Source organism: Anabrus simplex, chromosome 9, assembly GCF_040414725.1.
Source record: "Anabrus simplex isolate iqAnaSimp1 chromosome 9, ASM4041472v1, whole genome shotgun sequence".
Lineage (NCBI taxonomy): Eukaryota > Metazoa > Arthropoda > Insecta > Orthoptera > Tettigoniidae > Anabrus > Anabrus simplex.
In genome coordinates, this window is record NC_090273.1 from 170,458,388 (window position 1) to 170,473,317 (window position 14,930).

At 40.9% G+C, this 14,930-nt stretch overlaps 1 protein-coding gene across 1 annotated transcript in view; it reads left to right on the forward strand.

Moving 5' to 3' along the window:
- The first annotated feature begins 208 nt into the window (after nt 1-208).
- The window catches only part of oaf (out at first), a 473,547-nt gene continuing 458,825 nt past the window's right edge, over nt 209-14,930 (forward strand). Inside the window, exon 1 of the mRNA XM_068229233.1 lies at nt 209-13,782. Within this exon, the coding sequence (XP_068085334.1) occupies nt 13,675-13,782 (108 nt within the window). The 5' untranslated portion in view covers nt 209-13,674. The remainder of the gene's footprint in view (nt 13,783-14,930) is intronic.

The following is a 14,930-nucleotide window of genomic DNA, read 5'->3' on the forward strand; positions in this document are numbered from 1 at the left end:
CCAGCCTAATGCGAAATTCAAAATCAAAAGCAGATAGTTCCAGCTCAACTAAGTCAATTTCAGTTATCCCGTGTGATGCCCAGGATCATTCATACGGTGTGAGTAAAGCAGAACCTACTTTCTCTCCGTCACATGTAGAATTATTTGAAGTTACTCCCGACTCTGAAAAATATATGGTTACCGTATCACTAAACAATAAGACACAGTGTTTTGAAGTAGACTCTGGTGCATGTTTTACTTTGCTTCCTGAAGATGCATTTAATGAATTGGATCTAGGTTTACCCTTACAACGATCTGTAATTGCCTTAGTCACCAGCAGAGCTATACCTGAACCGAAAAATGAGGATTCGCCTTGATGCTTTCTTCCCTACCCGACCTCAACCTTCATTATCGGTAGCCAAACCAGGACGATCGTTTCATGTGGGGGAGATACTCTCTGGAGAGAACAGCTGTTCTTCTCATTGGAACATTCTTTGTAGCGAACAGTTATGCAATGCTGTGACAAATGCATTTTCCTAATAAAGTAATGTTAAGTACTGGATAAGTATATTTAGTAGCGTGTTCAGAACATAACAGTCATAATCTTCAACAGTAGAGATGTAATTATCAACAGTTGTACATAGGAATAATCAGCTAACTTAATAAACAAGTAACATCAAATTATCTTCTCATTTCGACTGGATAGATAAGGCTCAGCGCGATATTGAACTATCGGAACCTGATAGCTCAGTACCTACAAAAATATAAATGTTGTTGAGCTACAAACTTAACTCATGCAGCTCGTCGCTTCTGTTTCCTTCATCAAACAAACCACCAAATCGTCAAATCGACGATTTCCAACTAAAGAGTTGATCTTGTGATGCTATCCCTCTACAGCATTTGTTGTTCGATGTCGCTTTTTGTAACAGCTCCACATAGTGATTGGTTCGTCGTTGTTTTCAAGCCATACGTGTACAAAATAGTCGAAGAAGCCAGTAAGTTTTCTGTGGAAGGAGCATGAGAATGTATCACCAACCATCCCTCACTGATGTAATCTGGCTTCAAAAATGCCAGAGCAGTGCACATTCGGATGTGGAGACGTATATCTTCGTTCTCCTTGTAGTCGCTCCTCAGGCCAAGTTTCTGTACTTTTCTCCATATGAGGCACTTAACTCTGCTGACGGAAATACTTCTCGTTGGGATGATATCGTAGCTGCTTCGAAGTCAATAGTGATTTTCTTAGGATTCCATTGGGGAACCGCTTCCAAGATAAGGTTTTGTTAGGCAGGAACGCAAAGACGACTGGATAAACGTTGCTTTTATCACTCCGGCCTCCAAGGTGTGCGTGAATGGTGTATATCTGAGCGACCTGTTTGCTACAACTCTCGAATGTGCCATCCATAAGAAAATTGCGCATAATGCCTAAGGCTTTCTCTACCGTTTTCGGCACTAAAAATTATAATTCTTTCTCCTATGCCGTCGTCAGCTAAACAAAACGAGCTGCCATTTTTCATCTTTAACGCCTCTTCATTGAGAATTATCTGAGCACTTTTTTTAGCTCTACTTGAAGTCCGCGTGCAAGATTTGGTTGCCGACGCATTGTTCATTTTAAAATTTCTTTAGCTGTCATGTCAGTCACAAAGTAGTTGCCCCTGTTATGCAGATCACACAACTCCTGCACGTAAATCTGTGATAGTGGCGTCGCCTCTTCTCTTGCTCTCTTCTTTCCCTCTTGAACCTGCTTTTTCACTGTTAAGGCCGCTTCTTCAGGTGGTCCACGCTGATGAGCGACGGTATGAAGCATTTCTTCGCCTCTTGTACTCAGCCGTGCTTTATACTTGTTCTTCTCCTTCAGACACACCTAGGTTACGTTAACAGGTTGACTCTCCCTATACGTTCTGTACATATAACGCTTGTAAAGTGCACAACGATTTGCCTGATTAGTAAGTGTCAACTCCATTACAGCACACAAAAGTAAATACAGTACTCACACCAGGAAGTTTCGGTATGGAATGGTGTTTGTGGCTGAAGGTATCAATCTCTAAATAATGCCCGCGAGAGAAAAATGTTGATCTGCAAGGAGCGAGCAGGTGCTCAGGTAGGTTAGCGGGGATACTCCGAGATTAAGCTGATGAGACTCACTCCCCGCTGCAGTGACCGCAAATGTCCTGTGACAACTGGGGAATTTCTGTGAGTGGGCACCAGTTTATCTCAGTGACCACAAATGTCCGACGACCACAAATGTCCGACGACCGCAAATGTCCGGCAACCCTTCGCTCACCTTATCCGTGCATCAGATGAGGTAACAATAATTGTTAATTGTTTAATTATTTAAATTAAGAATTAAGAAAATGAGTTATTAAGTGAATAAGCTCGTACCTTATGACAGATGTTGGAAATGTTCTGGCATCGTCTCAGGAAACTCCGATTCACATGCATAAGTTCGTTTTCCGTAATTGAGGCTATTTCTCTACGGATATGTTCTTTCAGTTCGTCCAACGTGTGAGGGTTTCCTGCATACACTTTATTTTTTAAGCTCCCCCATAAATAAAAGTCACAATGAGTTAAATCTGGGGACCGTGAAGGCCATAAGTTCGTACTAATAACACGTCTTCAAAAATTTCCTCAATTAAGTTTAATGTATGCGTGGTGGCAGACACGGTCAGTTTCAGTCAGCTCGTCAGTCCCTCTATCACTGTGCATTAATTGAGCCCTTAAAACAGATGGGTCCTATCATTCTGAATCCATTCACTGCACGCCATACTCCGATCCGTTCGTCATGTACATGAATTTCGTACATTCGATGGGGGTTTTTTCTGTACCCAATATCTATTATTCTGCGTCGAACATACCCGTGTAAATGGAACCATTGCTTCGTCGGAGAAAAATAATAAGCGTGGATCAATGATTTCATCATGAACGTTTCGCAACAAAAACGTACCCGCTAATCATGATCAAGTAGATGCAGTTCTTGTGCAAGTCATCTTAGGGATTTTGTAGGCGTATGTTCTTTCTGCAGTTTCTGCGTTAAGTACCGGTATGCGTTTTTTAAGACTTGACTTCTTATCGAGTAAAGAACCAGTTCCACTCAATTTGTTTACGAGTTTCCTCACGGCGTGTTACAAATCGTCTATCAACTTCCCTGCAAGACTCTGTTTTCACATAATTATCGTACATAAATACCATTCCCTCTGCCGTGTACACAAGTGGAGGCATTATGAGAATTACACCGCGAAGAAACACTTCACAACTCGAGAGCAGTTGGAGTGACAGGGACATTCTAAGCACTCAGGGCTACCAAGGCTATCAGTGAAGCCCAAACCTCCCTTGAGAATGATGGGAGTCTAAAGCACATTATAATGTAAAGTATCTGATACATTGTAAAAACGTCGCATGTATTTCTGAGAGCAACCCAGACTCTCGTCCATCTCCCCTCGACTCGCCCGTCATGGCTTGCTACTGTAGGAGCGGTCACCGGGGAGAAGAGGTGTGCAAGGCTTCGGTTCGTCACACAAACCTAGTAGGTTTGTTCCAACCAGCAGTTTGCGTACGGTTTGGTATCGATTCATGAACTGATGTAAGCGCATGCGCGAGCTATGTACTCGTTGGGAACAGTCCCTAAACAGCAGTCTGTTGGAACGGTTCGTGTACCGTCAAGAAAAACTACAATGCGCATGCGTTCACATTACGCGGGAGATTCCTGTTTGAGTATAAACAAACAGCTGTTCTTGTTCATCTCTGCTAAAAAAAAAAAACTTGTTAGGTCTACTCAGTGGAAGGTAATTGGCAATAAAATGACTCAACTAATAAAATAATATACTAATGGACCTGTTTCTAAAATGCTTTGCTTTACTTTATTCCAGAATTACGTGAATTTATAATTTATAATTTTACCACGAGTACTGGCAGCGTAAAAACCGATTATGTAGACCAGGGCCTCTCAGGGTGCATGCGCGTGGTGCATGCACTGTGCACGGTGCAAAAGACGACTTGGCTTGGTTGACCAGAGTGCAGACCCCCATTCCTCGATTTGGAGCAATAGCGCTTACTCTCTCTTTCCTCACGCCTGTCTCGCTCGCTCCGCCTGTCTCCCTCTGCCCCAGCCCCAGGGGCTCTGAACTTTGGAGCGTGGGTTGGCGACCACGGGGCCCTCAGCTGAGTCCTGGCATTGCTTCCACTTACTTGTGCCAGGCTCCTCACTTTCATCTATCCTATCCGACCTCCCTTGGTCAACTCTTGTTCTTTTCCGACCCTGACGCTATTAGGTTTGCGAGGGCTAGGGAGTCTTTCATTTTCACGCCCTTCGAGGCCCTTGCCTTTCTTTGACCGATACCTTCATTTTTCGAAGTGTCGGGCCCCTTCCATATTTTCCCTCTGATTAGTGTTAAATAGAGGATGGTTGCCTAGTTGTACTTCCTCTTAAAACAATAATCACCACCACCACCACCCTCTGCCCCACTTGCGCCGTAGCGCTTCAAATCCGGGCTGAGTTGAGCCGAGTAGAGCCGAATAGAGCCGAGCTTAGCCGAGTAGCCCAGAGACGAAGCGTGCGGCACCGATGCACAGTGCACGGAGCTCTTGCGCCTCGATCTGCACGCGTGAGATTTTGGGTGTCTGAGAGGCCCTGATGTAGACGGTTCTATTCAGAGGATAACCATGTCACCTAAAAGCACATACTGATCACATTTTTTCCTTCTAAATTATTGCCAAGAGATGAAATTCTAAATGCTCTGGTAGTCCGGCCCCGGGGTGTAGGGGGCAACGCGTCCGCCTGTCACCCGGCGGCTCCGACTTCGATTCCCGGCCGGGTCAGGGTTTTTTAATTGTAATGACGTCCTTTGTGGCGTCCTTAATATTCCTTTCCTCACACAGAACATTCCACACTACCGCCATTCCAATTACACGCAGGTTCATACACTATGGTGCCATTAGGAGCAAAAGATCCACATGGCTCGACGTGCCGAACAAATAGCATTAAAAAAAAATTCTGAAACACATCCAAAATTTTTCGCCTGTGGTCACAAACAGCTTGCATTCATTAATTCATTAATAATAACAGTGGTTTATTATGAAGACATTATGTTGATAAATAAAATATAACTGTATGGAATAGTGTCCTTTTCTATTTATGTAAGAGTCAGGATCATTGACAGCCACCTATGGCACCAATGACACCTTTCCGTGAAATGTTGCTCATTATTTACTTTCTCATCTTCTGTAGGCCAAGTGATCACTTTTGGACATAAGTTGCTAATGAAGACAGTCAATCGTTTGACAGTTCTATGTAGAGAGCTCAAAGAAATGTCAAACCGATCTGTAACACATCTGATGCCCAACAAACCACAGGAAAATTTGAACCTTTATTGGAAAAGCAACACTTAACGATTATTAAAATTATTATTACTGTCATAATAACTATCATTATTCTTAATCTGCTTAACCTCCAGGGTTGGTTTTTCCCTCGGACTCAGCGAAGGATCCCACCTCTACCGTCTCAAGGGCAGTGTCCTGGAACTTCAGACTTTGGGTCGTGGGATACAACTCGCCCAGGCGGCTTCACCTGCTATGCCGAACAGGGGCCTTGTGGAGGGATGGGAAGATTGGAAGGGATAGACAAGGAAGACAAGGAAGGAAGCGCATGTGGCCTTAAGTTAGGGACCATCCCGGCATTTTCCTGGAGGAGAAGTGGGAAACCACGGGAAACCACGGAAAACCACTTCCAGGATGGCTGAGGTGAGAATCGAACCCACCTCTACTCATTTGACCTCCCGAGGCTGAGTGGACCCCGTTCCAGCCCTCGTACCACTTTTCAAATTTCGTGGTAGAGCCAGGAATCGAACCCGGGCCTCCGGGGATGGCAGCTAATCACACTAACCACTACACCACAGAGGCGGACATTATTATTATTATTGCTATTTTGCTTTACGTCGCACCGACACAGATAGGTCTTATGGCGACGATGGGACAGGAAAGGCGTAGGAATTGGAAGGAAGTGGTCGTGGCCTTAATTAAGGTACAGCCCCAGCATTTGCCTGGTGTGAAAATGGGAAACCACGGAAAACCATATTCGGGGCTGCCGACAGTGGGATTCGAACCCACTATCTCTAGAGAGTCTTTCATTTTTACGCCCTTCGTGGCCCTTGTCTTCCTTTGGCCGATATCTTCATTTTTCGAAGTGTCGGACCCCTTCCACTGTTTCTCTCTGATTAATGTTATATAGAGGATGGTTGCCTAGTTGTACTTCCTCTTAAAACCACCACCACCATCACCTCAGGGCGATCAGGGGTTGAGCATTGGCAGTAGCAGAGGCCAGGGCAGCCTTGACAACACAGCAGGCTTCTCCGTTGGCTATTGGCTGCAGCTCAAAACGCTGAACGATTGACTTCACTAAACCAACCATCGAAAAGGGGTAACCTAAGGCTAGTGATAGCGCACGTCTTGATCCCAGCATACGCCACTGCTAAGCACGGACCTGAACTGCGCTGTTTAACGGGAGGCGGATAAGCTGGGCGCGCCTGCCGACCAACTCGCCGTAAATATTTACAGACGTTATCAGTGATTGTATAAAGTACCATAAGTATATTGTAACTCACGTATTTTCTGATTTCTGACCCACTTAATTAAAGACATGAAAATGTAAAACGGCCGTAGATAATTATTATTCCTGATCTTTGGTAGAGGAGGGTGAAAGTGCCAGTTTGCAAGGGAACTCTATTATTGGCTTTTACTGGAAAACATGTTTTTCCCTCGGACTCAGCGAGGGATCCCACCTCTACCACCTCAAGGGCAGTGTCTTGGAGCTTCAGACTCTGGGTCGGGAATACAACTGGGGAGGATGACCAGTAACTCACGTACTATGCTGAACAGCGGCCTTGCGGGGGGATGGGAAGATTGGAAGGAAGGAAACGGCAGTGGCTTTAAGTTAGGTACCATCCCGGCATTTGCCTGGAGGGGAAGTGAGAAACCACGGAAAACCACTTCGAGGATGGCTGAGGAGGGAATCGAACCACCTCTACTCTGTTGACCTTCCGAGGCTGAATGGACCCCGTACCAGCCCTCAAATTTCGTGACAGACCCGGGAATTGAACCCGGGCTTGCGGGGGTGGCAGCTAATCACACTAACCACCACACCACAGAGACGGACTACAAAACATTTAACTTTCAAAATAAAATCTATAAATAAATTAATTAGTTTCGTAATATTATAGTAAGGCCTCTGGATTACGTTCGGATACTCTTAAGAGTGGAATGAACATTTATTCAAAGTTGTATAAAATTTCGTTCACTTTGAGCAGATTTTAAGATTTTTTACATACATACGTACATACATACGTACATACATACATACATACATTATCATTATAGACTGTTATGCCTTTCAGCGTTCAGTCTGCAAGCCTCTGAGAATTTACTAAACGTCGCCACAATCCTCGATTTGCAACTAGTGCTGTGGCCTCATTTAGTTCTCAAAATCAAATCAAAATCTCTTTATTTGCAAATGAGGTGTCTACCTCGGTGGCAAATGGTACACTAAAATACATTATTGTCAAGCACTAAATTTTAAATTAACAGGAGACAAAGAAAATTTTCCTAGAATACAATATTATACAATTTACGCTAATAATTTTTTCTATTAAACACACCTCTTATCTTTAAATCGTTAGAAACCGAGTCTAACCATCGTCGTCTTGGTCTCCCTCTACTTCTCTTACACTCCATAACAGAGTCCATTATTCTCCTAGGTAACCTATCCTCCTCCATTCGCCTCACATGACCCCACCACCGAACCCGGTTTATGCGTACAGCTTCATCCATCGAGTTCATTCCTAAATTAGCCTTTATCTCCTCATTCCGAGTACCCTCCTGCCATTGTTCCCACCTGTTTGTAACAACAATCATTCTTGCTACTTTCATGTCTGTTACTTCTAACTTATGAATAAGATATCCTGAGTCCACCCAGCTTTCGCTCCCGTAAAGCAAAGTTGGTCTGAAAACAGACCGATGTAAAGATAGTTTCGTCTGGGAGCTGACTTCCTTCTTACAGAATACTGCTGATTGCAACTGCGAGCTCACTGCATTAGTTTTACTACACCTTGATTCAATCCCACTTACTATATTACCATCCTGGGAGAACACACAACCTAAATACTTGAAATTATCGACCTGTTCTAGCTTTGTATCACCAATCTGACATTCAATTATTCTGTTGAATTTCTTACCTACTGACATCAATTTAGTCTTCGAGAGGCTAATTTTCATACCATACTCATTGCACCTATTTTCAAGTTCCAAGATATTATACTGCAGGCTTTCGGCACAGTCTGCCATTAAGACCAAGTCGTCAGCAGAGGCCAAACTGCCTACTACATTTCCACCTAACTGAATCCCTCCCTGTCATTTTATACCTTTCAGCAGATGATCCACGTAAACTACGAACAGCAAAGGTGAAAGATTACAGCCTTGTCTAACTCCTGTAAGTACCCTGAACCAAGAACTCATTCTACCATCAATTCTCACTGAAGCCCAGTTGTCAACATAAATGCCTTTGATTGATTTTAATAATCTACCTTTAATTCCATAGTCCCCCAGTATGGCGAACATCTTTTCCCTCGGTACCCTGTCATATGCTTTCTCTAGATCTACGAAACATAAACACAACTGCCTATTCCTCTCGTAGCATTTTTCAGTTACCTGGCGCATACTGAAAATCTGATCCTGATAGCCTCTCTGTGGTCTGAAACCACACTGGTTTTCATCCAACTTCCTCTCAACGACTGATCGCACCCTCCCTTCCAAGATGCCAGTGAATACGTTGCCTGGTATACTAATCAATGAGATACCTCGATAGTTGTTGCAATCCTTCCTGTTCCCTTGCTTATAGATAGGTGCAATTACTGCGTTTGTCCAATCTGAAGGTACCTTACCAACACTCCATGCTAATTTTACTACTCTACGAAGCCATTTCATCCCTGCCTTCCAACTATACCTCACCATTTCAGGTCTAATTTCATCTATTCCTGCTGCCTTATGACAATGGAGTTTATTTACTATCCTTTCCACTTCCTCAAGCATAATTTCACCAACATTATTTTCCTCCTTCCCATGAGCTTGGCTGTTTGCAACTTTTTAATTGTTTAAAATCATGCAGAAAAATACCCGCACAGGAAAGTGCCGTAACGTTAAGACCTGCTCAAGGGGCCTGCAGACTTCTCCAGAATAAGTAAATAAATTAATTAATAATGATTTGTTTTTTACCATTTGTTTTACGTCGCACCGACACAGAAAGATCTTATGGCGACGATATGACTGCTAGGACTGGGTTGGATGCAGCCTTGCCCTTAATTAAGCTACAGCCTGGTGTGAAAATGGGAAACCACGGAAAACCAGGGCTGCCGATAGTGGGGTTCGAACCCACTATCTCCCGTATACAGCTCACAGCTGCATGCCCCTAACTGCACGGCCAGCTCGCCCGCTAAATAGTAAATGCATATAGACTGCACTAAATTATCTGCTGTAGTTAAATTTATGTGTTATTTCTTTGAGAGGGTCCATTTTCATTTCCTGCAGGCGGGCCCACCTCTACTGGCTACGGCTGATTTACGATAAATTCGAGAAAAGGTCGACTAGGATGTACCATGCAACGACACTAGTTTCCAGCAAGACCTGCATTTGCTATTACGATGCACAAGGTGCTGGGCCAAATTTTTCAGTTTATTGGCGTGGACCTAAAGACATCAGTACCGTATGCTATACCGTACATGGCATTTCTAGAGTCAAGAGGCCAAGCACGTTGGGATACTATCGAAACATTACATTTTTCTGAATTAAGATTGAACCTATTCCTTGATTGCAAAATAATTAGTTATATATTTGTTTGAAATGTGTAATCAATAAGTGGTTTTTATGATTATTATTCTTTTTGTATTTTGTTTTCATGGTCCTTTATCACTGTTTTTCAATAATAAATACAAGTTGACAATGATCCTGAGCAAAGCTCGGTCAACCAGTTGATTATCAAATCAAATCAAAATCAAAATCTCTTTATTTGCAAATGAGGTGTTTACCTCGGTGGCAAATGGTTCACTAAAATACATTATTGTCAAGCACTAAATATTAAATTAACAAGAGAATAAAATTTTCCTATAATACAATATTATATAATTTACGCTAACAATTTTTTCTATTAAACACACAGCTCATCCTTAATAAATTTACATTGTTTACAAAATTCTACTTATAATATCTCCTGTACTACTTACAAATATAGTCATTTGATATACAGTATGCGGAATTACTTCAAATGATACTGTACAACTGGTATAAGATTAAAATTTACATTGCATTTATTTACTTTTTCTTTTCTTTACGCATTCTGGAACCTAAGTAGCATAACGACCTGCTGCGTCTTAACCAGAGCCCCTTTTACCACCACTTTTCAGAGTTCCTGAAGGGCCTTCACAGCTACCGTAGTGGTCCCAGGGCCCTCAAAGTCCCCACTGTACTTCACCCCTACAGGCAGTCCCCTACTTTGGCTGTCCAAACTCCTTAGACCAGGGGATAGAATTAATTTATTCACACACATTCTTTATTTACATTAACCTGCACTGGTCGAATGCCCTCTAACATTTCATTTATTTTCTCTGTTGCTGTTTATTCTCTTTTTGAATATCTGTACAGATTTTGGCAAAGGATCAAACACTACCCCTGGTAAACTGTTCCACTCCTTCACACCCTTCCCAATGAATGAAAATTTACCCCAATCGCTTCTGCTAAAATTCCTTCTAATTTTATATTTGTGGTCAGTCCTGCCGATATAATTATTTTCCAACTGAAGCCTCTCACGGATATCTCCCCATGCTGCTTCTCCTGTATAGGCTCTATATAATCCTATAAGTCTAGTTTTCTCCCTTCTCTTACTTAAAGTTTCCCACCCTAGTTTCTTTAACATTTCTGATACACTACTATTTCTCCTGAAATCCCCTGTTACAAATCTTGCTGCTTTCCTCTGCACACTATCTATTTCTTTTATTAGGTATTCTTGGTGAGGATCCCAAACACTGTTTGCATATTCCAATAATGGACGAACCATACTTAAGTAACTTTTCTCTTTTAATTCTTTGTTGCATCCTTTAAGTAGCCTCATTCCCAACAATGTCATCCACATGACCCTTCCAATGCAAATTACTTTCAAATCTTACACCTAAGTATTTGCACTTGCCATCTTTTGGGATAACTACCCCATCCAAAGTATATTCAAATTCAGTTTTAGAACTCCTGTTTGTAAATGTTGTAACAGTTGATTTGCATCCATTAACCTTCATGTTATTCTCTTCAACCCATTGTTGGATACTCTCAAGGTCCCTTTGTAATTCTGAACAATCCTCAATGGTATTTATTTCCCTGTAAACAATTATGTCATCTGCATACAATCTTATTTTTGATGTTATATTGTTCCCTAAATCATTTACGTATATTAAGAAAAGTAACGGACCGATTATAATACCCTGTGCAATTCCCTTCCAAACTTTCTCTTCCTGCGATACGTTAATTCCTACTTTGACTTTCTGAACCCTTGAATTTAGAAATGTTTTTACCCAACGTGTAACCCTTACGTCCAATCCTATTCCCTCCAATTTGTTTAATAATATTTCATGTTCCACTCTATCAAAGGCTTTGGAAAGATCTATGGCTATGCAATCTAACTGACCTCCTGAATCCAATTGATCTGATATGTCGTGCTGAAATCCCACCAGTTGTGCCACACAAGAAAATTTCTTTCTAAATCCATACCGGTACTGGCTCCTCATGAACCAGTTTTTATCATCACATATCCCTCTGATATACTTTGATATTAAACTCTCCAGTATTTTACAAACTATACTGGTCAGGCTGATTGGTCTGTAGTTCTCTGGTTTCTTTTTATCACCCTTTCCTTTATAAATTGGTATTATTATAGATTCCTTCCATTCTTTTGGTATTACACTATTATTTATGACATAGTCAAAGAGAAATCTTAAATAAGGCACTATGTACCACCCCATTGTCTTTATCACCTCCCCAGTAATTTGATCACTTCCTGCTGCTTTTCCTTGCTGAAGCAGTTGGATTTCTCTGAAAATATCTTCATTTGTGAACGATAAGCTTCTTGTTTCCCTCTGTGTCTCTCCCTCTGTAACTTCTGTTTCGGTGTCCAACTCCTGACAATCATCTACTGAATCTCTAAATTCCCTACTAAAGAGGTTTGCTTTCTCAGTATCTGTTAAATAGTGTTCACCCCCTTCTCCCACCATTGTAGGAATTTGGATTCCTTTTCCTTTTTGATTCCTGATATATGAATACAGCTTTTTCCATTTCCCTTTGTGGTCATTACGCTCTTGAAGAATGCCATTCATATAATTCTCTTTTGCTTCCTTTTTTACTCTATTCAGTTCCCTCATTAGCTGTTTTCTACTTTCTCTACTCTCCCTACCTTCTTTGATTTTCCTGTTTACTATTCTACATTTTCTTTTTAATTTTCTTATTTCCCTTGTATAATAAACAGGGTCTGAGGTCATTTTACCCTTCTTAACAGGTACAAATCTCTTCCCAAATGATTCCTTTGAATTTAGCCCAAAGTGTATCCACATTACTCCCTTCACTTATCCAACTGAATTGTGATTTAAGGTAAGTCTGAAATTCATCAACTTTAGTTTTTCTGTTCAATTTCTTGTCTTGTGTAACCCTCTTATTAAGCCTGTTTGGTACGAGTCCTACATCCATTATTACAGCCTTATGGTCACCTATTCCTTCAATTACCTCAGTTTTATCAACAATTTCCCATGGTTTAACCAAGAATACATCTAGTAAGTTATTGAGACGAGTCGGTTCTTGTACTACTTGTGTAAATCCTCCCTCCCAAATGAACTTATTTGCCAGTTTCTGTTGATAGGCTTCACTTGCAGCTCCATTCCATTCAACCTCAGGCAAGTTTAGATCTCCCCCAATTATTACAATATCATTATTATCTATTATTTTCTCAAATATTTCCATGTCTCTTTCCTCTCTTCCTGGCCTGTATGTTCCTATAATTCCCACCTCCTTCATATTATCACAAATTAATTTTATCCCTAATATTTCATCCCTTTCATCGGTAAACCATTCATGTGAACAATATGTTTCCTTCACCAGAATAAACACCCCCCCCCCCCTTTTTATCTCCTCGGTCTCTACGATAGACTGTGTACCCTTCTGGAAATACTTCTCTATTACCCACCCCTTCTCTCAACCACGATTCCACTCCTATCACCACATCAGTCTCATAAGATTCCATCGATGTACTGAATTTTAATTGTTTATTTACTACACTCTGACAGTTTACCAAGAGCAATCTCAGACCCCCTTCCTCCCTAAAACTTGACTGTTGCAATTATTATTATTATTATTATTATTATTATTATTATTATTATTATTATTATTATTATTATCGCTAGATTGAAGGATTTGTCAAAGCTGAGCGCAGCCGTAGTTCCCGCTTCTGACGGGGGTTGCTGGTTTGTGGTGATAGGAGCTGCCGGTGCTGCTTCTATTTGGTAACATAACGAAGCTCGAGCAGTTCTACTAAAATATCCGGTGATATCAGTTGTAGAACAGCTTTTGTGATGGCGAGATGATAGCGGTGAAGTAGTTTCATTGAGTGTGACAATTTCTTGTAAAAATATGACGTGTAGACGTGGTGCTAGTTGTGCCTGCTATGTAGGCTTCTTCTATTTTTTGTACCTCTTCAATATTGGAAATACACAACTTCTTATAAATGTTAAAAATCAGGTAATGTTTTCATTCTCATATTAGCATAGATAATTCTCATAGTCTTAAAATATAAGCGTGCATGAATCCAAGAATTTTTCCCTGGTCACTGGAGATATGTTATTAGAGAAATCGTTATGACTACTCGCCTGACTGACAGTCGTTCCTTGCAACGGGATGAAATTGGTAGTGAAGTTTGACATCTGCAAGTAAAGGTTATGTTTGACTGTTGACAAGACAGCTGTCCATGTAATATAAGTCTCTTCTCATCGGCTATTACTATTGCTGTGATATTGAATAAAGTTAGAATGGTTCTGGCCAGAATTGGTAACTAGATGCGTATTGAGTAGCTATTTAGCCTATTTACGAACATTTTGAAGGCTGTATCTTGTTAACTTCTGGCTGTATCTTTGGGTGTTTTATCTGTGAAAGTGGAATATGTGAAAATTGCGGCGAAAATGTAGTGCAGCTGGTTTGCAATCTATAGAGATACGAGATACGAACCCTGACCTTCAGAATTTGTATTGTTTTGTTCGGCTGAATTGTCATAACCCAATTTCCATTCAGTTAGAATTCCAGGAGGTTTCGTAATTATGCTGTATAGAGTAAGTTATTGTGCATTTGATTATTTTTGAGACAGGCATTGGAAAACTCGGAAACCTTCATTCATATTTACTTTAGTTACTTTGCAAAACCTTCCTGTTATGAGTGGTATGTAATGTTTCATTTGTGAATATATATATCAATTTAGTATTTGCTGGAAAGCTGTACATGATATTATAAAATATTTTAGATCAGAGAATGCCAAAGAAATGCATAAATAAAAACATTGCCTACATCTTGAAGATATGGAGGAGTGTTTGTTATAACTGGTGATTTTTATTTACATACAGAATTGATATTATCAGACTGTAATAGAAATGTCTGACGAAGTCCACTAGTAACTAATCTTTTTCTGTGTGTTTTGCTGTTAATTACGATCTGTTTGTGTTGTATCCCATGTATCAGTGTATGAAGTATACAGTGGTGATGTCTATGAACTTGTGAGATAATTTGAGGATTTACTCTCTCTTAATGCATGTTTATGGAAATAAATATACAGTAGATGTGTGTTTGTCAAAACTTGAAATAACATTTTGTTATGTAAAGTTTCCTCGTTGACATTAGGT